A 21,857-nucleotide genomic window follows, 5' to 3' on the forward strand; every position below is an offset into this window, starting at 1 on the left:
GCGCCAGCAGCAGTAGCCACGCTGCCCGTCTCGCCGAGGGCGCTGGTAGTTCTGTGAATCACACTGACAGCAGGGATGGTGAGCTGCACCGGCCCCGCCTGGATGGGAACGAAGGTGGAGTAGGTGGCCAGGCCGGCTGGGACCACCTGAATCCCCCCGATGGGTACTGTGCCGTAGGGCGCCTTGGCTTGCCGCTGCGAGTGCAGGGGAAGGTGGCTGAAGAGGTGAGTCTGGGGAGCCCTCGGCTCGGTGGCGTGCTGCGGGCACCCGGCCAGCCTCTCCTCTGGGGTTTCGGCATAGGGCGACGGTGCCGTCGTCGGCATGCTGCGGTCCGCCGGTGAGGAGGGAGAGCTGACGGAGGGTGTGCTCTGGGAGAGAACAACACAGGTGTGTTAATGAGGCGGCCGCCGCTACCCTCCAGTGAAATGAAAACGCAAGGTAAGCTGGGAGTGCTTCCCACACTGCCTTTTAAGAAAAAACAACATCAAACTGGTTCACAGTATATACTGCCCAGCTTGAACAATGAACTAATTTCCTTCCGTTCTTTTACCAACTCCTTCCTCGCCCACTAATTGAATTTTCCTCTCCTAATTACCCTGGCTAATTTGTCTTGAACGCTAGTACTCAAAAACATTGCTGAATATCCTTTGTATGTGTTTTTTAAGGAGCGAGAAGGCTTTGGAGAACTGTTTTCTGTGGAAAACACCTCAGGCAAGAAGGTTAAATAAGCATAAGCTGGCATTTCTGATGCAGCGGGTTCCTCTCCTGGAGCCATTACAGCCTCTGGCAGGCAGAGGCAGCATCACCGCACGCTTTTTCTCTAGGTGCTTCTGATGTGGAAGACAGGTGATAAGCAATTACACCTGTGGATGACAACTACAGTGCCCACAGAAGCGGAGGTGACGGGCAGATACTGGAGTGAGACATAAGACCCACATCCCACTGCTGCCTCAGCTTGCTGTGATTTAGTGATTAAACCTGGACCAACAATCATATTTATATGCTCCCTTTTCTTCTCATATAAGCCTGTGTAACTGACCAAGGCTGGCAACTCCCTTCCTAAAAACTACTAAACCGAGAAGTCTTAACCTGCAATTGCAATCTCATGGCATCTTTTAGTTTTCACAGAATCACAGAATCTTCAGAGGTGGAAGGGACCTCTAGAGATCATCTAGTCCAACTCCCCTGCTAAAGCAGGATTGCCTAGAGCACATTACTCAGGACTGCATAGGCATACTCATCACACACAGAGTGGTGCAACCTCATTTAGTTTTATATAGTCGTAAATGGTAATTCTGTGGTTTTTCACCAAACTCTCAAGAAATCTCTAGAGCAGGCACAAAACTGAAATATGAACAGAAATACTTTTGAAAACTGCTAGTAGGAAATGTATTGCTTAAAGGAGACTTTGATTTACTGACTATGCAGCGCTGACCAGTCTAAATGGGAAGACAGGTGTGATAAGGAAGTCAACATCTTTCTCAGAATTAAGTCCTGCCTGACACCTCACAAGAAATCCTAATAAACTGGTATGGATGCTTTCGAAGGAACATACAGCCTTCCTGAGCTGTCTCAACTCCTTGTCTTGACTGCAAGAAGTGGGATCCACAACCATTCACAATAGGTACAGACTGTAGATTAAACATCAGGCACACAGTTGCCACTTCTTTTGGTCTGGGAAAAGAGGAGGTAGTCTGGAAAGGAATTACTGTTTTGTATTATTTACATGCCTTTAAAAAAAAAAAAATGTAGACAACTATTACAGCTACATTAATGAAGAACTTTCAACATTTTTAATTGTGTGAACATTTCCTTGAGGCTTCAGTGGTTCTGTTCGATGAGGGAGTAAACTCAGTCAAATGTCTTCCTGGTATCTATTGGCAACAACTGAAACCCAAAATCCAAATATTGTGGTAGGTATATACAATGATCATAAACCACTACATTTTATTCTCTGTCATACTACAAAATTGCTCCAATTTACATTTGCCATACATACGCATAGTTCTTATAAGCAAGAATGAACCTGAGTCAAACAAAGAAATGCAGCAATAATTTTTACTGTTTCTCCTTGTCAACAGTTCACTATCTTAAATTTCGTAAAAAAAATAAAACCAGTAGTACAGATTTTCAAATTAAAAACAAGCCAATAATTACTTAAACTCAAATTAACTTTTTACTTACTGTTCTAAATGCCTTTATGGTCTGCAGTAAGAATTCAAAACTTTCAAGAGATATACTTAGGGTCAATCATGTATGTGACTTGTATCATCCCCATTACAGTCCATTAAAATATTGCTGAATTGTAAAAGGCTTAACACCTGCCAGTTCCCCTCTGTGATTTCCTCAGCAGAGTTTTAAAGACAATAGTTGTCAAAATTACTGAACGCTCCTGCAGCCTTCCACACAGACTGACCCCATCTTTCTGCACTCTCTGAAGAGCCGTGTGTCTAGAATAGGCATGGGCAAAATTGATCCTTTTCTGATTAAAATGCTTTTTCAGGTTGGAGAAAAACTGAGAGCACTGGGAACTCAGATCTCAGTTCTGTGCTCGTTTCTCCTTTTGTTATTGTGCAAGGGCAATCTCCTGGTTTCCTCGAACATCTGGTACTCTTTCTAATTCTACTACTAAGCATATTTGGAGGAGAGACAAGCAATTGCACAATTTCGTTATAGTGATAAGGCAAAAACCGTTGGGACTAGATTAATTTCCTTTGGGAATTACCAACAATTCTATCGTCGTATTTCAGAGTAAAATGGCTTCTGAATCCTATCACTTTCTCCTGAAAACTTCATAACCACCACCATATGTTCATTTTACATATCTGTTATATCCCTTCTTGTTTGAAATACAATCTACCAGCTCCAAACTTCAGCTGAAAGGACGATACTACAATTAATCCTTTCAGGAAGAATACAATCAAAACTAAGAATCTGAAAAGCAATGTTCCTACAACACCGTTGTTTCTGGAGTCCTACACATCTGTGCTTCGATTACTTTCAACTCTTAAAGACTCATCAGCCAACAACTCTAAGAACGAAGGGAAGGGCAAACATTTTGATCTTTGAAAAACCTCCAAAGAGATCTTTAAAAGGAGTATTTAAAATCCCACTCTCTCCCCTGGAGTCATACACTCCTACCTTTGTAAGAGCTGCAGTTGATATTAAGGAGTGGCCCAAGGCAGCTTCTGGATCGGGGTAATCCACAGACATCTGGCAACCCGGAGATGTAGGAGCGACGTCCGCCAGTGCTGCACTGGCGCAGTGGGGAACCGCTCCTCTCTCCTGGGCTTTATCCTCATGTGCTTCCTGATGGGTGAATTCTGCTGGTGACCTGGAGGTCTTGCTAACCGACTGCACTGCGCTAAGGACGGTCATTTTTGTCAGCAGTGCTTTTGGCAGACCATCCATAGAGTCCGTGTGAACCCCAGCAAAACAGTCTGGAAGTCTGATGTCTTCATCAGTGCTGGCGTTGTCCTGCAGGCCATGTCGAGAGGGGTGATGCTGGGGGCTGGCCGTCACCGAGGGGGTTGTGGATAGGACTGACTCAGCCTGACTGTCTTCATCATCATCTTCATTGTCATTTTCATCTTCATCTGCGCCATCAGACTCCTCCACATCATATCCTGACCGATCATAGCCAAATCTTTGCTTCTCACCTGCAAAAATGGGAATTAGAAGGTAAGCCAATGGAGGTCCCGGACTGATTGGAAGAGGAGGTGGGAGGGAGTAATTAGAAACACCAAAACCCCATGTCATGGGCATTTCTCAGTCACATTCCACTGCATCAAAGGAAGAGGGAACATCTTAATTTTTGTTTTAATTTTCTAGGGTACATATTTAATTATACAGCTACATAATCTTTCATCTTCTGCTTCCATGTTGTTTTTAACCTTCTGGATTTGGCTGTTTTCTTTTAAGTCATTTATAACCATTTGCTCAAAGTCACCCTTCACTCTTTCGCTTAGGGAGAAGTGAGCAGATTCCCGGTTCATTAAGTTCCCAGTGACTACATACGAAGCTGGTCTGCCAACCTTAGCGGTGGGACATTCTCTAGCTGCTTCTGACTCATAAGTGGGTGTCCTTGTACTTAATATGAATCACTGCTGCAAAGGTTTTTGAAGGATGCAAACAGAAAGACTGGAGGCTGTTAGTCAGGAATCCGTCTCGTTAACAGGCAAAAGAGACCAAAATTAGACCTTACCAGATTTCTTCACTTTGCTAATGTTTCGAAAGTTGTCCTAGGAGGCAAGAAAGCCCTAATCCTATCAAAACTTACCTGTGCATGAAACTTTGCTCACAGGAAGAAGCCCTCCTGACTTCAAGTCTTAAAGCCAAATTGCTGTCTAGTGGCAAATTTCTCTACAAAATACAGCTCTACTGCAGCTTTTCACCTTCTTTTATACCATAACTTGGAAAGAAAGAATCGTCTTTAGTAAAGAGGCAGAAAATCCCATCTGTTGTATCTGATTCCAAGCCAGACTGTCTGGGATCATATTTTATAAAAGACAAAATGCTTTGGATGCACTAATATTTTATATTCGATTAAAGGTCTGTCTGCTGAGCTGTCCAAAGAAAATATCAGCATAAAAATCATTTGGCTCTTCAAAAGCAATAATGGATGCTTAGTTAAAATCTCAGAGATGCTGTTCTGGGGAAATCTACACAGCAACTTACCATCAAAATGAGTGATTCTGAAAAAAATCAGACCCTTAAAAGAACTTGAATGTACTACTGCTACTTTAGACTGCTACGTTACCAAAACCAAAATGAGCATCTTGAACTCCAAGTAAAGTAAATGGGTTTAATTGAGCTACCTCTCAATAAGTTACCATTATAAGCCTTTATGGTTTCAAATGAGCAATGCAATTAGGAATGAAACTAATAGCTTCTTTGAAAAAATCCCTCTATAATGACTTTGCCCCTCTTTGCCTACACAGTAATTTGTACATTAACTAAATATGGAAACTATAGATTTTCTACATTTACAACAGCAGGCATGAAACTGAAATGTCATTAAAAATACCCAAAATCCTCCAGGTCATTGGAACGATGCTAACAAAAATATTTTTTAGAATTTTAAATAGTCTTCATTTATAATTCTCATCTACAGACAAAGCTGTTCAAAAAAGAAAAAACATTTTAGAGGAAAAATGTAAAGTCCATTCCAAAAATATGGCAAGTAGGATTGTTAAAAATATTAACAAAACCACATGGAGGTATTCAACATCTTTTTTCTCTATACTTCTGTCATTTCTGTTCTTCACACAAAGTGTTTCTTCATCATTAGTTTGCAAAGCAAACACATCTAAAATGTTAGGACCTCTACATACGTTTGATTTCTGAATGGAAATAATTTCTCTCAATGCCTCTGTAACAGATCTCAAAGACTTCTCCATGTGTTACATCTAAAAGGTGACCCATGCATTTCCTGCAACTCTTTAAACAGTGCAGAGGGCATTGCAAAATCTTGGATTTCGGTGTGGACTCCCTCATAACTTTGGTCTCTTTACTAACATCTTACTGTTTCTAGTCTTTTTTCTCCCTCTCTCCAAATGAATCACATTTTTTGTGAAAGTTGATGTCAATCACAAATGAGTGTCTCCACTGGCAAGAGAAACTACCTGAAGTGATTAGACTGACTTGTCACATCTGTAAAGCAAGGAAAACATATGCTCAAACAATGCCCTGAATTATAATAAGAAACTATCTTTTTTCAAATCGATGTTTAAAAACGCTACAGGATTTACTAGCAAATGCTGCTTATATAGAAATCTTCTGCACACGTCTTGGCTTTCTAGAATAAAACCATGGAAAGGGAAAGGGGAACCGTGTGCGGGACACAGATTCCTTACACGCAGGACTCCGTGGGATATCATTTCCCTCTATTGTTTCCCTGTTTACCTCTACCCTTTGTGCATTTGCCAGCTTCTATTTAAGTGTGGTTACCTGGAGCCAGAGCCTGCAGCGTAGGCGAGGTGACAGCGATGAATGTGGTTCCCTTACTCCCACACTGCTTCGAAACATCAGATTAAAAAAAACCCCATTCCTGACTTGCTTGCTCTGGCAATGCACAAAGCTCTGCCTTTTTCACCTGTGTGCATGTTTGCTGCAACAAGAGATGCCCGAGCTTTTGTAATTAGTGATCCCCTTAAGCGCTGCTTATCAGTGGAGTTGCGAGAGGACCCCGTGCTGGACTTTTAAGCGGTGAAAGATCCAGGGGAGTTATGGGTCTTCTCCAAATGAAGCATCAAGCTGAGGCTGTGACAACTCCTTGTGGTCATAAGCACTGTCTTGCTAACCAAGTAGTATTGGCCCCGATCCATTTTAGTAATGTTACGCGGGCTACTAAAGTTCCCTTGCAGTTTTAATTGGGGAAAAATTAATTCTTCACTTCCTATCTTAAACTATGCACAATTATAACCATATGCTTATGTAGCTGATATATATAACTAGAACTGACTCAATTTCCACAGGGAACAAAATTACTTCCGTGTTTAACTTTGTGTGAGGTTGTAAAGCAGTGTGGGATATTTTAGAATGAAGGATGTGTCATAAATTTAAAGGCCACTAGCATATGGGGAAATGGCTTTTGGCATGAAAGTTCACAGGTTTAAAAAAAAAAAGAGAAAACAGGAAAAAGGTTTCACACTATTAAGTGAAGGCTGTTCTGCTTTATGAAAGCAAATTTGTAACTCTCACCATTTTAACAGAAAGACTGTTCAAGACTGCCTCATTTTTTTATAAAGAGTGGTTTTGGAAGAGCAGGGAATGTTTCTCATCCTCTGTCAACTGCTGCAATCTTTTCTTTTAAACCCTTAGCAAGACTCTCTCTTCTTTCCGGACTTCACAGGAGAAAGTGGAACTTTTGGCTACGGACATGAACTCAGCAAAAATTAGGAACAGCTGGAAATAAAAGCGTAACAGAAACGTGGACACAACTTTGGATTGGAGATTTTGCTCACATGCCAGCTAGAACCGTATTTCATAAAATTGAGGTTTTAATCCTAGGTATTGAAGTAAGTCTATACAAATCATGGGCAAAAATCATCTTAGTCCTTCATTTATTTTGTTGTCAGTCCTCAGTTAGTTAATCAGCTCTGTATTGTGTCTGTGGTGTTGATGAGCGTGTTGGCGAGGGCTCTGTTATATTGACATTTTACCTCAAAGCGGGGAAAGAGAAAGCTCCGAGTTCTTTAGCACAATAGCATTAACTGGACTTATCAGCATCCTAATATGTCCATTAGTGAAGTGCCTCAGGCTGATAAGGCCATGAACTGCTTTTTCCAGTTGCGATGCTATGAATTAGGTAACCGAGATAGGTCTCTCCATGTACTTTATTTTAAAAGCTTTTTTCCTACCGGAATCCTTACTGTACATGGTTTTAACAATGGTTATCTAATTATCGTCATACTGCAAAGTACTGTGGGCTTTTGACTTTCATTCCTAAGGGTATGGAAAGTAACAAAATAAAACTAACCAAAAAAGTAAGAGTAACTCTGCTTCTTTGAAGAGGTAATTTACACCTAAGCCTTCCTGGGTAACCTGTACGTTGTAAATCAACCCTAGTGTTAGCAAGGTTCTTCAGAATCTCAACTTATGGCTTTTAATTGTGATGCTATCACCAATTAGCCCATCACATGACCTGACTTATCAGGCCCCGCTACAGACTTAGCAATTCCTACGCCGCATCCAGTGATCAAGTTCAATGGCTTATAGCTTAATCATGTTTGCTTATAAGTGAATCATATTTAGGTAGATTTTCAAATAAAGAGCAAAACGTTAATTTTCATTCTTTCATTGTCAGGAAGACAAGACAGACATGAAAATATAAGTCCAGACTGCTGAAGTTTTACACGTTCCTAAGCAAGTGGACAGTTACATAGGTAACTATGGGTACCACTATTAGCTCTTACAGAGGTTAAAGACATAGCTTACTAAGTATCTGTCGGTCTGTTCACTATCTATTCCCATCTAAATTTTAATTTACTAAATTTATTGGCTTTTAGCACCTGAGTAATTCAAAGCAGTGTTTATCACCTCCAACTGTGTAAGTATCTTCAGTTATGGATTACTATCTACAAAAAAGCATTTAATGATAAAATGTCTGTTCTATATTATTTATTCTCCATCAAACTCAAGAAAAAAAAACATACTAAGGCAATAAAGGCAGAAATATTTTTTAGTCTGTCATCACATTACCATAAACTTGAAAGGAATGAAGTCATCAACCCACTCTCTATTTTTCTAAACAATTACAAACTTAGACTTGTCCTTTTTACCTGCTCTATTAGTCTTGCAATAGACCGTTCCACAACCTTTTGAACAAATTTTAAAAAGTAAGGGTAAACATAGTACTGTGAAACAATGCTAGCACTATTCCCAAACTTGCTGTCTCCTTGACTTTCTAAGTCTGTTCACAGGCTTTACTTGACCGATTTCAGCCTTCCTTCAGCTACTGTCCACTGCTCATCATCATCAAACAGGACTCACAGTGACATCTACTGGGTTAAATTCAGACTGGTAATAGCCAGTGCTCCTCAGAAATGAGAAAAAATAACTGTGGGCTTTTGACTTTCATTCCTAAGAGTATGCAAAGTAACAAAATAAAACTAATAAAAAAAATAAGAGTAACCTCTGCTTCTCTGAAGAGATAATTTACACCTAAGCCTTCCTGGGTAATCTGTACATTGTAAATCAACCCGAGCATTAGCAACTCTATTCCCAGGCTGTAGGTGTAGGGCTCCAGCACGCTTAATGTATATCTAGTTGAAGATCAGACACTGACAGTAAAAAAAAAAAAAAGATAATTAAAAAATATTTTGCATAAGTTACACAGAACCAACCTTCCATTCTATTTGCCAATGGAGGATATTATTGCGAAGATTTTAATTTATTTTCACTCTTAAAATGTAGGTGCAGTGAAAACACAGACTGAGTCATGATTAAGCTAATCAAGAGCCATGGAAACTCACTTAAGATCTACTGTAAGTAATATATAGCTAATTAACTTAGAACCATTGTGTCTAGAAGGGTTTATTTAATACTGCAGAAAATAAAAGTGGATTTTTTTATGTATATCTAGTGTGTGTGTATATATATAAATACATATCTGAAACTTACAATTAGGTCTTTTCACTGGTAAAGTAATTAGTATTTTGGGATAAAATTTCTCCACAGAGACCATAAGTAAGTTCTGCCCATCTACTGATTTCACTATTAAATAACTATCTTGTGCAAGTTTACTCAGGCATGCCATACCATTCATACATTAGCTTACATATGAAATATTACAGGTTTAAAGTTCGTAAGTGATTTCATGTGAAGACAAATTATTGTTGTTTTTAAGACCGCATAGCAAAATGTTGGGTCAACATGGCCAAAGAGGATATCCCCAGTTGCAGTCTGTCACACTAAACAGTTCACTTCGTCTGACAATTTAATTCAGATATTAACATTCCTTACATTGTAACCCTGTATTTTGGTGACAAGAACATTCCACAGAGCAGAAGATGAAAGATAAATGGATGAGGGAATGGTTTTGAATACAAAAAGCCAGGCCAGAAAGTATTTACTAATACCCAAATGATGACAAGTCCAAATACAAAGAATGCTGTGTTAAAAGCTCTGATCACATATAGCCTCAGACAGCTAGAGAGCATCTCTTTCGTTTTTTCCCTAGATGCTACAGCACAACAAAATTGCAGCTTCTCAGATTACTGAAAAACCAGGCTCTGTGTGTGTGTGCCTGCCTGCAAGCACACGTGCCTGCGCTCAGCACTGCGCACAATTTTGCACTCTTCATTCAATCCACATGTACCATTAATCTGTACTGCTATCAGGTCAATGCTGACTTCTCATGTGAATCTAAAAAAATTATATATTCAAATAATTGTGATTGCCTAAGCTTTAAAAAAACGACGTAAAACCAGAACCAGCAAATTCCTTATTAAATAATAGGGTGTTGGCTTTGTTAAATTTCTGGCTAATTCTCTAATTCAACGTCTGGTGGAAGACATACAGCTTAGTTGTTTTAAGCAAAGGTGCAGACGTTTTTATTGCCATAAGAATAATCAGTATTCCACGTGTTCGGATAACAAATTAGTTAGCGACTGACAGACAGACATTCTCTGGGTCAGGAAACAGGCCAATCTCACATGGCCTACGGGAAGAAGAAAATTTTTTTCTGAGGTCATAATTATTTCTTATCAGATCTTCTGCACCTTCCTCTACATCATCTCCCATTGCCTTCCAACTGAGGAGAGAGATGGGACTGGGCAGACCACTCTTTAAGAGACAGATCACTTTTAACAACCACAAAATTCCTGAAGTAAAAAATGTTCGTGTTTAAAGACGTTGGGTTCTTTTAAGGCACCAAAAGGATATGCAACACAAACCCGCCATGACCACACGCCAGAGGGAGGAGGGGTGAAAGGGCCAAAGACGTAACGCCACGAGTGCAGCTCAATACCGCACCCACCCTCTTTTTCCTCTGCGGGTGACACACTGCTGGCAGGGATGTCCCTAGAGCCCAGACCTGGCACAAGGGATGCTGCCCTTTCCAAAAGCGAGCTCCAGGGCTCTGCTCTGGGGAAAGGGCAGCCAAAGAGGTGGTCGAAGCCGCTTTGTTAACTGAGACTCCCTGGACACCTCAAAAAAAAAAAAAAAAATAATATACTCAGTCACATTCAAATGTAGCCAAAAATTTAGCTTCTACAGGATTTCAGAGAGGGCATCAGAACCACCTACATTTGAAAAAACATGTATGCAAATATTTCACACCTTTTTTTTTTCCCTGTCTTGACTCTCTGCCTTAAAAACGAGCCAACAGCAAGTTTCTGAATTATCACGAGAAATACCTTCAAGTGTGGCTAGGTAAGCTGAGAGATGAAATCTCATTTTTCAAGTGCACAGTTACTCATTGAATTTACATGGATAATTGTAAATCCACTGTGTTAGGCAGTAACCAGAGAGGCTCAACTGGTTTGGCTGCAGCAAACGCATATTTATCATGGGCTTAATTACCCTGCTTCTTGGACGGGACTTTTGTACTGAGCTTTACGCTGCACAGCTGGTTCTGCTATGGGTACCTGTGCCAGCTCGTTTAGAGAAGATAGGGATTTTACCACCAAGTTGTTTTTTGTTTTGGGGTTCTTAAAGAAAGAAGGGTTACCGCTCTATTTTGGGGGGAAAAAAAAAAAAGAAAAAAAAAAAGAAAAAAAAGAAAAAAAGGAAAAAAAGAAAAAAAAAAAAGAAAACCGAACACCCAATGAACCATTGCAGTCTTAAAATTAAATTTCTGGAAGAATTTAATGGATTATGTGGCAAATCCCATTGAATGTTTGTCTTGCTTTTTTTTCCAAAGTAGAGTATTTATTTTGTTAAGTAATTACTGTGCTGAAACAAAGAACGTATTTCAGGGAATATATAATATATTTATACTATGGTTACACACACCTGTACATGTTATGTAAAAAGAGAGAGCCTCTCTCTCTCAATTACATAGTCTTAGAGCCAAAGAAAAGCTATCTTTCAACAAATGTTTGAAATGGCTTACTTCTACCGGGTATTACTGATAATTCTGTTAACATTTGGAACATTTCCCATTACATATAAGCACAAGTGCAGATTTTAATGTATGCAATTGGGAATATCGATTTATCAATCAATAAAATGTTTTCAGTTTTTAATAAATGGAAATACCTGTTCAGCTGTAGTTTATGAAACTAAATAAAATGTCGAAAGCTACAGAACATTGCTTTAAAAAGTTGCAACCATTTTTCTGTCATGTGAAGGCTGAAAATGTTAATGAAAACTGTTCCTCTGTGAGAAAGGGACAGTAATTTTTACTGCTGCTTATCTTCCGTGTTATTTATTTGGTACCTCAAATTGCAAACGGGAACATGTTTTTAGTTTACCAAAAAGGAATATATCAAAGAATGCCAAAAAAGGGAAAATGCAGGTTTCTTTGTACCTAGCGCACTACTGAATCATACCAGCTGAGTCATATTCCCAGCATTATTTAGAATTAGATTCAAGCTGATTCGCTTATTTTGCTAGCGGTTGTCATATGGGAGCAAGTGCATTCATCTTTCTTGCCCTTTACTGTTTAAATAAAGATCCCCACTGCTTTCTTTTCTCAAAACCTCATCCGCAATCTAATAAACTATTCCGCTGAAGGAAGAAAAATACAACAAGGCAAGGCAACAGGACTCATCCCCCTGCTGAGAAACAGCAGGAAGGAGAAAATGCCACCACTGCACTGAGACGTGCCGAGATCCGAAACAGAGTCCTAATGCACAATCCTTTTCTCCGTCTCACTGGGTCTGGTGCAGCTACATCTGTCTTATCATGCTGAGCCAAACCCACGTGGAACCCGTTTTGGCCCTCTTTGGCTGTCCTCGATCTCATCTCCTCTTCAGTGGAGCCATCTCAGGATGCGGGAAATGCCGAATTCCAATTATTAGCAAATACATTCCTTTTGATAGCACTCTCATCACTAATGGAGAAGTAGAACAGCTCAGGATGAAAAATATTCCTCATTTCTGAATGATCTCTATCTGCTGATTTATGCCCAATTATTTGTGAAAGAGGACAGATCTCTACACTGGAAGATGATCAGCCTCCTTGCAAAGCGCTCAGCAACATATTTGTGATTCAGGTGGCACGTTAGCGATCTAACTTTTATGAAACGCGCATCTCAAAACTGACAATTGCATGCACAACTATTTTCAAAGAAACACTACATTTTACTACATTTTTTCCTAGGCGAACAGCTGTTTTTCTGGTATTTTCAGTCTTGCCATATTTATCTGTGAAACTGATAAAGTTAAACTGCATAACACTTTGTGAAGAATTCAGCAGCAATTTATCTTTAGCATATGCTTGTCATTTCTTTTAGTGAAGGTTTTTCCAATATTTCTTACTAGTTTCTAAGATTTTTATCTCTGTATCTATTCCCTGTACGAGAATTTAAAAGCTTTGGAAAAGAAAGGGTAAGAAACTGAGGGGACAAAATAAATACAAAAATGCAGAAAAGAAAGAGTATTTTAATTTCTTACCAAATTCTTCTTCTCCATCCTGGTCATCTATTAAGCCTACTGAGACTCCCAAATCCATGCATTTCTTGCTATGTGCCTTTGACTTCATATGTTTTGTTAAATTTCCTTAAGAAAAAAAATGAAAAAAAATTAACTGCTCTGTAACTATACAAATGTATACAAATATACACTCAGCATGTATATGTCTTATTCAGCTGCATTCATAGCCACCTGTATAACTTGATTTCACGCTTGACAGAGCCTTGCCCCTCAACGCAAGCTGTCAAGGGCTGCAGCAGATTCACGATCCTGAATGCTACTAGCTCTCTGGCTACATGAAGGTCTTTATTGAGATAAAGCAGAATGGGATGGGAATCCTAGATGATGACTTATTTTGCAGTGGTGTAAAATATCCCTTGTTTGTTTATGGCAAAGTATAAAAAAGGCCGATTCGGTCTTCAAAGTCATGTTGGAAGAAAACTACTGCGTAAAACTAAAGTTCGTATCTGGCAGCTCTTTTAGTATTTAATAGATTCTATTTTTAGTGTAATCATTTTCACTGCTGACCTAAACAAACAGATTAATTTTATTCAAAATCAAAGCATGAACATATTCTATCCGAATCTCAAAAGTGAATGCGTAACTGCTGAGAGGCCCCACAGGCTGCTCTCCCCTCCTCCTTTGAAAATAAAATACAGCAAATACCATCAAGAAAAGGTTAAGAGTAGATCAGAGATCTGTAAATGATGATATTTGTGAAATGTGTACTATTACGAGTAACCGCTGACTTACTTAAATTTCGTATTGTCTCTAAAAACCTGTTTCTTTGAGGCATTCAAATGGAAGAAATTACAGTGGGTGAAATGGTGGCCCTTCTGTAGTTATGGAGTACTTTATTCCTGCTTTGAAATGAAGCTAGGAGTTCAACCCAACTTTTGAAATAATTGCTATGAAGCTATATGACGATATTGACTCACAAATAGCACATCTCCCAGCTTTATATACTACATGAAGTTACCGGCCACAGCGTCCTTTCAGGAAGGGCAGTTTACCAAACATCAAGCACCCAACCGTGCAACTGACTCTGCGGTGGTAATGGCAACAACCAGGCATAGCAACTGCAGAAGAGGAAGCCAACGCAAGTACCTGCTACAGCTGAAAACAGGGAGAATTTCAAATGGGCAGAACTGAATTACTTAAACTTGGCCAGCACGCCTCCTCTGCATAAAAAACCATACTCAGCATTTATTGGGTTCACACTCCGGCATTTCATCTTAAAGGCAACGTGATGACCCAGTGTGTCAGGATGCAGTGATAGGTTTTGACACATCTAAAGACTATCCATCCCACTTTCTGCAGCACTGGGTCATTTCTTGGAAGCTTTCCACTCAAGTGCCGAGTAGTCTCAAACGCACTAAAGATACAAATGTTTCTGAGGTTACAGATGGGGGGAATTATTGCTAAATGATGCTCAAAGCCAAGAAAAATTTTACTGCTTAGAATTTTTTCGCTGAAAGTATTTTGGCTGTGAACTTCTCCTGTCTGTTTCACTTATTTTGAGTCCTGGATCTACCACTGTTTAATATACTGCCTGCTTAAACTAGGATGCATGTAAGTATCTGGTGTAACAGGTCTCAAAAAGTAGGGGTCCATCTGTGGGTCTTAGAAGATCAAATGGAAAGTGAACCTTGTCCTTCAAGGGTATAAAAACTATTTTAACACAATAATTTAATAAAGGCCAATTTCTTTCCCAGAGCAAGTAGTTGAGTGCCAACAGGAGTACAATATATGTCGATGTCATACCTCCAAAAGAGGGACTTAAAATTCTGCGCTCCCATCCCAACCTAGGATGAGCATCTAACCAGCTCACTTCACCTAACTTTCATCTCACTCCCATATGGTTTCCCTCTTCCACTCCCATTTCTCACCCATCGTGGCATGCCACGCAATTCATTCATATAAAGATGTGATTATCTGAATGAACATACAGAAGAAAGGAAAAGAAGGAAATCAGAAACTACAAATATTTGAAGCAATGGACAGTAAAAACTCCACAGAGAGGCAACTTCTTTAGCTTACGAACAGCCAAATGTGAGAGGAAAAGAAATATACTTTAAAGTAGAAAGAAAAAAGCGGGAAAATGCACACTGAAAAGTGCCCTTACCTTTAGTTTTGAAGGAAAAGTTGCAGTAATTGCAATGGTAAGGACGGACATCTGTATGTGTGCGAATATGCTTCTTCAGCATGCTGGGCTTCTTGCAACGTATTCCACATTCTTCACAGATGTACTTCCCTCTTCCTCTCCCCCGAACATACACATAGTCTTCATTTGACTTGTACCTAGTGACAGTATCATAAGAGTAAGGCAATTAGTTGTAAAGGGAAAATGATTCTAGTTAGAAACCATAATCTGCCAGAATTTTAAAAATTATATCAAAAAATGAATGACTGACAAAACCAATCATGCTTTTTTTCTCCTCAACTTACGCGTTTGTTTGTTCAACTCACACCTAGATTTTTCACTAGGTAATCATGGACTTGTTTAGGAATAATGCATCTTTTTAAATAAAGGTACTGTTTGATACTAAGCATTTCAAGACTTCAAATTTCCTCTTTGCAACACAGGAACATACTTTTTAAAAGTGTCAGTTCTTGGAAGCGGATTTGGGCACCATGAGAGAGCTTTAAAAAGCATCTTTGAGGCTCTGTGCTGGACGCAGAAAAGGAACAGCATTAGTTACGACAATGGGAAAGTCTTTAAAATTCCCTATCAATGTGCTCTGGACTCAGCCCACTGGGACTGTCTCTAGATGGAAAAAGTCATTCGGATTCAGTTACACACCCTTCATATCTCTGCTCAAGGATGCCAAAGGTTGTGCTCAGCCTGTGTGATCTGGTCCCTGCAACATTTGGATCTGAGCAGACAGGCGTAGCAACATTTTACCTGGGGAGCTGGTAATGGCTTAACTACTTGGCCTAGACTGGGTTCAAACAGGGAAACATGAAATGGAAAGCCCTAGAGACCGCCACCAATTACGAGAATAATAAAATACGCACCATTTGTGCTCAAAATTTTATAAGTGTCACTGGCACTTTTCTATGAAAAAAATCTGTTTTATAAGATGTTGTACATGGCACAGCGCTGTGGCTGAAGCAAATGTTATTCATATCAGGCAACCGATTTAATGAATTACAGTGCATGGATTCAGTAAATATTTCCATGGCACTTTTCAAATCAGGAGTTCTCCAGTCTGTGTATGCCACAGCGAACTGCCAGACGGAGACTGTACCGCAGTCTGCTGCTTAGCCCCTGGACTATATCCTCTCTGGCTACAGTTATACAACCTTATTGCAGAATAGGCATTATTTATCACTTAAGAGAAATATAGGAAAAAAATTTACATCTATGGCCGTATCTAGCTGCCTTTACTGCTGATTAATGTTTGTCCTTTGGGGGAAAAAAAAAAAAAAAAAGCATCGCACTGAAAACTGTTCTTTATTTCATTACCCCCCCGCGTAACTCTCCTGGCTCCATGCTTCTGATGACTTTCCATTTTTCTTGGAAACGTAAACCAACATCCACAGACCACAGTATGGGAACTGTTGTTTAAAATAAATCAAACAGGAAGCAACATCTCTGCAAAGTCTAGAATCAAGGAAAAAATACCTTCACCACGCTATGTAGTATACAAAGTACAATACTTGCCCTCCATCAAATATTTTAACTCTTCTTGGTTCAGTTTTGCTAAAGGAGTTTTCTTTATCGTGCTCAGTGCTTGATTCGGAGTTTTCCTTATTGCTGAATTCAGTTGCAGTCAATTTTTTTCTATTTAATGCTCGCTGAAAGAAAACGAGATATGCATATCATTAAAATTAGTATCTTTCGTATACCATTCAAACCTGTAAGTTATGATGAATAAAAGCAGCATAAATGACACAATTATAATAACAGACTTTTAAAAATGTTAAGATACATGAAATGAAGTATCTTTTGCTAAACAACTTCTCTACTGTGCATTGACTATTTGTGCACTGGCAGATCGAGATGGAGATGACACCACTGTAGAAAACCAGGAGCGCTTTGAATCTACCATAGCAGATGCCTCTTCCTTCTTCAGGGAAGGTGAAGGTGACATGTCTGAGCTCACAAGTAGCCTTCTACAGAGAAAAGAACCCTACAATGAAACCCAGTTGGTTCCTGAACAGCTACAGGTTCGCTCTTCTGCCCTCAACACGACGTCTGGACCACACAGATGGGGCTCTGCAGCGGCATGATACACTTCCCCCCTCCACCCCCAGCATTTGACAAAAAGGGGGAAACTTGAGTGCACAATCAGTTATTCTTGCTTTTTCCCCACTGCTCAAGTCCTGATGTTGCAGCAGCTCATCCCCAGCTCCAGCTGCCAGGGGAGGGAAGGACTTCCCTGACCGCCCTCCATCCCATGGCTGTGGGTCTCGGGTCTCACCCACCAACCCACGAAGGAGCTGCCTTCCCCCAGCCCAGCGAAGAGGGGAAGGGTGGGAAGGAGGTGTACACCATGGGGAGATACTAACAAGAAACGTTTCTGATTGCTAACATTCTTCAAAAAATACACCTGTTTCTGTGTGGGAATTGACTGTTCCCAATTTGGTGAGGTTTTTAACAGGGGCTCCAGAACCCTTCCAAGGCAGGACTCCACATTTAATTCCCACTGCCCGACCAAATTACAAGAAAAATGTACCAGTTGTCTAGCAGAAAAAAAGTACGACTTTCCATTTCCCCTGATTATTAATTAAGGATTTATTTTTTTAAGGAGGATGAGTTCCCCCAATACTTGCCAATTAAAATCTACTCCTTCCAAGTCTGGGATATTTATAAAATGGGCAACAATGAAGGAATGATCCAATTAGCCAGCAATTATTGCTGCTGTATTTATAAACTGTTCTACCCACGTAGCTGGCACACTTACCACATTTGCTCATATTGATAAGTGAATAAAATGATGAGAGAAAGAAAGCCTGGCCTTGTATTTTCTACTCATTATAAAATTTAATGCTGTAAGCTTGCGAATTCTTGGCAAGAGGAATGACTTCACTGGCTGACTTAAAATGACTGATGAATTACACCGGTCGTTACATATATTGAAGGGTGACATCATTCTGGCACCCGGTCCTTGCCCATAGTCCTCCATGTGGCTGATGAGGAATTAGCACAGATCAGAGGAAAAGCATCTTCCTGTTCGATTCCAAGCCTGAGGAATCCACACAGGCTGCAAGTACTACTCCCAACGGTGCGCTTTCACGCAGCCCTCTGATGGATTTGGGCTGGATTTTCAAATAGCCGAGCAGTTCTACCAAAGCACTCTGCCTGCGTGTAGGAAGAAAGAAATTTCACCCTGCATGTTTTAGCAGCATTCACGCAAGGTGAAAGGAGAAGATGTTCTGGATGAGAAATATCAGCAGTGGAGCCTACTCTACTAATTGCAACCCAACCACGCAGTAGTGCCTATATGCTACTTGGCACATGAATTGCTTTTGTTTCCACTGCAAACAAAGAGTAACAAGGTGACATTTATAATTTAACAAAGAAAAGAGTAGTGGAGAATACAGAATATATGTAATAAGCCAAACACCACATAAATATTCCCAGCAGCTGGAATAATGCAATCTTTAAGTGCCTGATCTTTCAATCCTAAATAATAAGTATTCTTTCCAGATTTAATTTTCAAGAATGAAAAGACAAATGAAAAAGAAAGATCCCAGAAGGATGTGGCCCACATTGTTATCCAGACTACGGTGAAACAGTGTTACAATACATTGTATACTCACAAAAGCACCTAGAGCACAAAAACTAACACAAGACCAAATACCTCTGGATTCTACACCCCCCCTTTTTTAACACAAATGTTTATGTACAGAAATAAGATACTCTAACAGAGGTGTTCAAATTACTATCTGTCTCCCATTGATGTACTTCAATTTACTGGTTATATGCTATTTTAGCAGTCATTTCAGTGTCTTGAACATGCAAAATTCTGCTATCACAGAGATGCTCTAGTAGAAACACCAAGTTTCTGTCACAGAAATCTCCAGAAATGCTTACTGATAATTAAAAAAATGGCCTTTTTAGTTTTTATGAAAAATTCCAAATTGATGCTGAAGAGGACTTGGGTCCTCTGTAAATTTTAAACAGCAGCCAGTCTCTAAGGAGCATAGGCTTCTTGTGTGGAAATCCTTTAATGTACCTCACCTAAAATCCCCCAAAACCCCACCCATACTGGTGGAAAGGGTAGAAAAATGGCAGCATGGTAAAATGTTCCTCTCCACAATTAAATGCCTTCTGTTTCTAACACAGTCTTCTCTCTCTTCTCCTGTAGAGACAAGGACCATGATTCATTTCTACTTTACCCGTTTTGCTCCAGTTTAACTCCACTGTCTTCAATTACTGGCATAAAACTGGAAAAAAACCTGCTCTTAGGGCTGCCCAGAGACCAGAGTTCAATAGATACTTCTGGTACTTTATAACATCCCTTGGAAAAAAAAAACATGCTCACAGCCTGAATCATCGAAGTTATAAATTTCAGATTATAATATTCATTAAATGTTTTTCCCATTGGCACATAGCCACTTGAGGAAAATGTTTTTAATATCTTTAAACTTTTACTAGTTTACACATAAAAATCTTCTACATTTAACTACTTTCCAGTGGTGAGCTGGACTGTTGTGGCACCTCATCCAAGAAAGAAAAGCTTTCCAATTAGGAGAAACTTTCCATTCTTCAGCCTATTCTTGCCTGAAAATCTTCATGCTGGAATACCGCACACATTACTGATCTGCTTCAGAGAGGGAAGCCAAGATCAATGAGGGGGCTTGAGAAAGGGCTCCTGGTACACCACCAGTGATTTCAGGTGGGGAAAACTGGTAAAAAATAATAATAAATAAAATAAAACAATAAAATAAAAAAGTAAGGAGATAAAATAAGCCTTTTCCATACAGGTGAACCTCCTGTTACATTTTAACGTGTTATACCCGTTCCAGGAGCTTCTTTCACAATAACATTTTGTGGTTTGTCCTCTGAATCACTGGAACGTGGCAACTTCACCTATTGCCTCTGATCAGCGAATTGTGAAGAGCAAACAAAGTCCTGGGGTTCCTTATTGTTTGCATGTTGTTCACATGTCTCTTCATTTCCCGTGGCATCTAGTGTTGAAAGAACTGCCTTTTTTTGTGACAGTGATTACTAGCGGTTATGCAGCAGCATGAGACTTAGTTCTGGGGGCAAACCCAGAAACAGTTCAGGAAGTCCCTTTATCTTGGTGAGAAGATCAGCAGTTAAAGCCCCACGAGCAGAATACACCAAATCACTCTGGAAAGGGCTAACGACTGTGAGAGAGGAGGTGAGGCATAAAAGAGTGCTGCATTTTTATTATTCTTTATAAACTGGATTATAGTAGCACTTAAAGCTCTCTGCTAGGTCAGGGTGAAAACGTGCAAACCACTTGAACAAACACGACCCCCAGAGACTAGCAGTCAGAACTGCGGTTCCCAAAGGAACTCGGGACCCTACCAAGCTTTTAAGCAGGAAATCAATCAACTGGGTTTTTTTTAAGACTTATTTGTAGTTGCTTTGTTGGCTTTGTTGTTGGGTTTTTTTCAATGGAATATTAATTTCCAAAAGGACCTCTAACGTTCTCCATCCTCAGTCTCAACCAGAAAAAACTGTAGGAGAATCAGTGGGCATGAACCGAATGAGGAATTTCAGATTTTGCTCTCTTTAAACATGGCTTCCCTGAGGAAGTTTCCAAGTTAGTAGCGTTTATTCTGTTACCTGTTCTAACTGGAGACTGGTAATACAGAGGTCTATTGTAACAGCATCATCCTGCAAAGCGGCTGAAATCCCGCTGCCTGAGTCATTAAAAGGGAAAGCAGACAAACTCTGGAAGTGTTAGGTCATGTCAGGTCTTTGAAATTTTTAATTTCTGCCATCCTATACCTTGCTCGTACAATCTGAGATGCCAATTAAACTTTAATTGGTGCTTTCTCACTGCACTTTCTTCCTTTGTAATGGCTCTGAGTAAAACCTGTAAATCAGCCGCAAGCAGAGCTTAAGAACTCTTCATTTTCCCCATGCTCATGTGCTTCATTCAAAACGTCAGCAAGAAAGACTGAAGAAAGATTACTAACTGTGGTTCTTTTGTGGCAGAAGCACTGTAAATGTACCTGACAGCTGCCTATTACAGCATTTAAGTACTCCTAGAGTGTTTAAAAGGGTGCTGTCAAAATATTTTTCAAAATATTATTATCCTTTATTTATATTCTAAACAGAATTTGTTTGTAGACAAAATTTGTTCTTCAAGAGGCACGCAATAGCTTTGTTATCAGAGAATTTCTTCTGGTACACTGTTCTTTAAAAATAAACCAAACATGAGTCAATGACACAACTGATGTGAGACTTGCCTTAGAATCGCTCAACTATGTACAATGAAAAAAGCTGTATCTTTGAATCCTTTTTTCTTTTTTAAAAAAAATTAGCACTATGTAAGGACAACATCTCATGAAGTGTATGAGGGAGCAGGCTGAAAAGGTAATAAGAGTTTAAACAAAGGCCGCACATAATATGGAACCAACAACTCGATTCAGTTACAGCACTAACACAAAGCCAGCAGCCTATATGTATTTTCTGCACAGAACACTACAGATAAAGTTTTGACCCTCAATATAAATGTTAGCAGTGCCTCTGACTGATTTCAGGAGGACCAGATTTAACTCTAATGCTCTTTTGGCCTGAGGGGTTTCAGCATATCTGCTGTAATTCTGTAATGATTTCTTCCTCTTACA

The 21,857-nt window shown here is 39.7% G+C and overlaps 1 protein-coding gene across 1 annotated transcript in view; it reads right to left on the reverse strand.

The window, feature by feature from the left end:
- HIVEP1 (human immunodeficiency virus type I enhancer binding protein 1) overlaps positions 1–21,857 on the reverse strand; it is an 84,572-nt gene that overhangs the window by 697 nt on the left and 62,018 nt on the right. The window contains exons 6-10 of the mRNA XM_009884196.1: positions 16,747–16,880; positions 15,205–15,380; positions 13,062–13,166; positions 3,142–3,659; positions 3–368 (exon numbers count right to left, since the gene is read on the reverse strand). Of these exons, the coding sequence (XP_009882498.1) occupies positions 3–368; positions 3,142–3,659; positions 13,062–13,166; positions 15,205–15,380; positions 16,747–16,880 (1,299 nt within the window). The remainder of the gene's footprint in view (positions 1–2; positions 369–3,141; positions 3,660–13,061; positions 13,167–15,204; positions 15,381–16,746; positions 16,881–21,857) is intronic.

The sequence above is a fragment of the Charadrius vociferus genome, unplaced genomic scaffold (assembly GCF_000708025.1).
Source record: "Charadrius vociferus isolate BGI_N301 unplaced genomic scaffold, ASM70802v2 scaffold444, whole genome shotgun sequence".
Taxonomy (NCBI): domain Eukaryota; kingdom Metazoa; phylum Chordata; class Aves; order Charadriiformes; family Charadriidae; genus Charadrius; species Charadrius vociferus.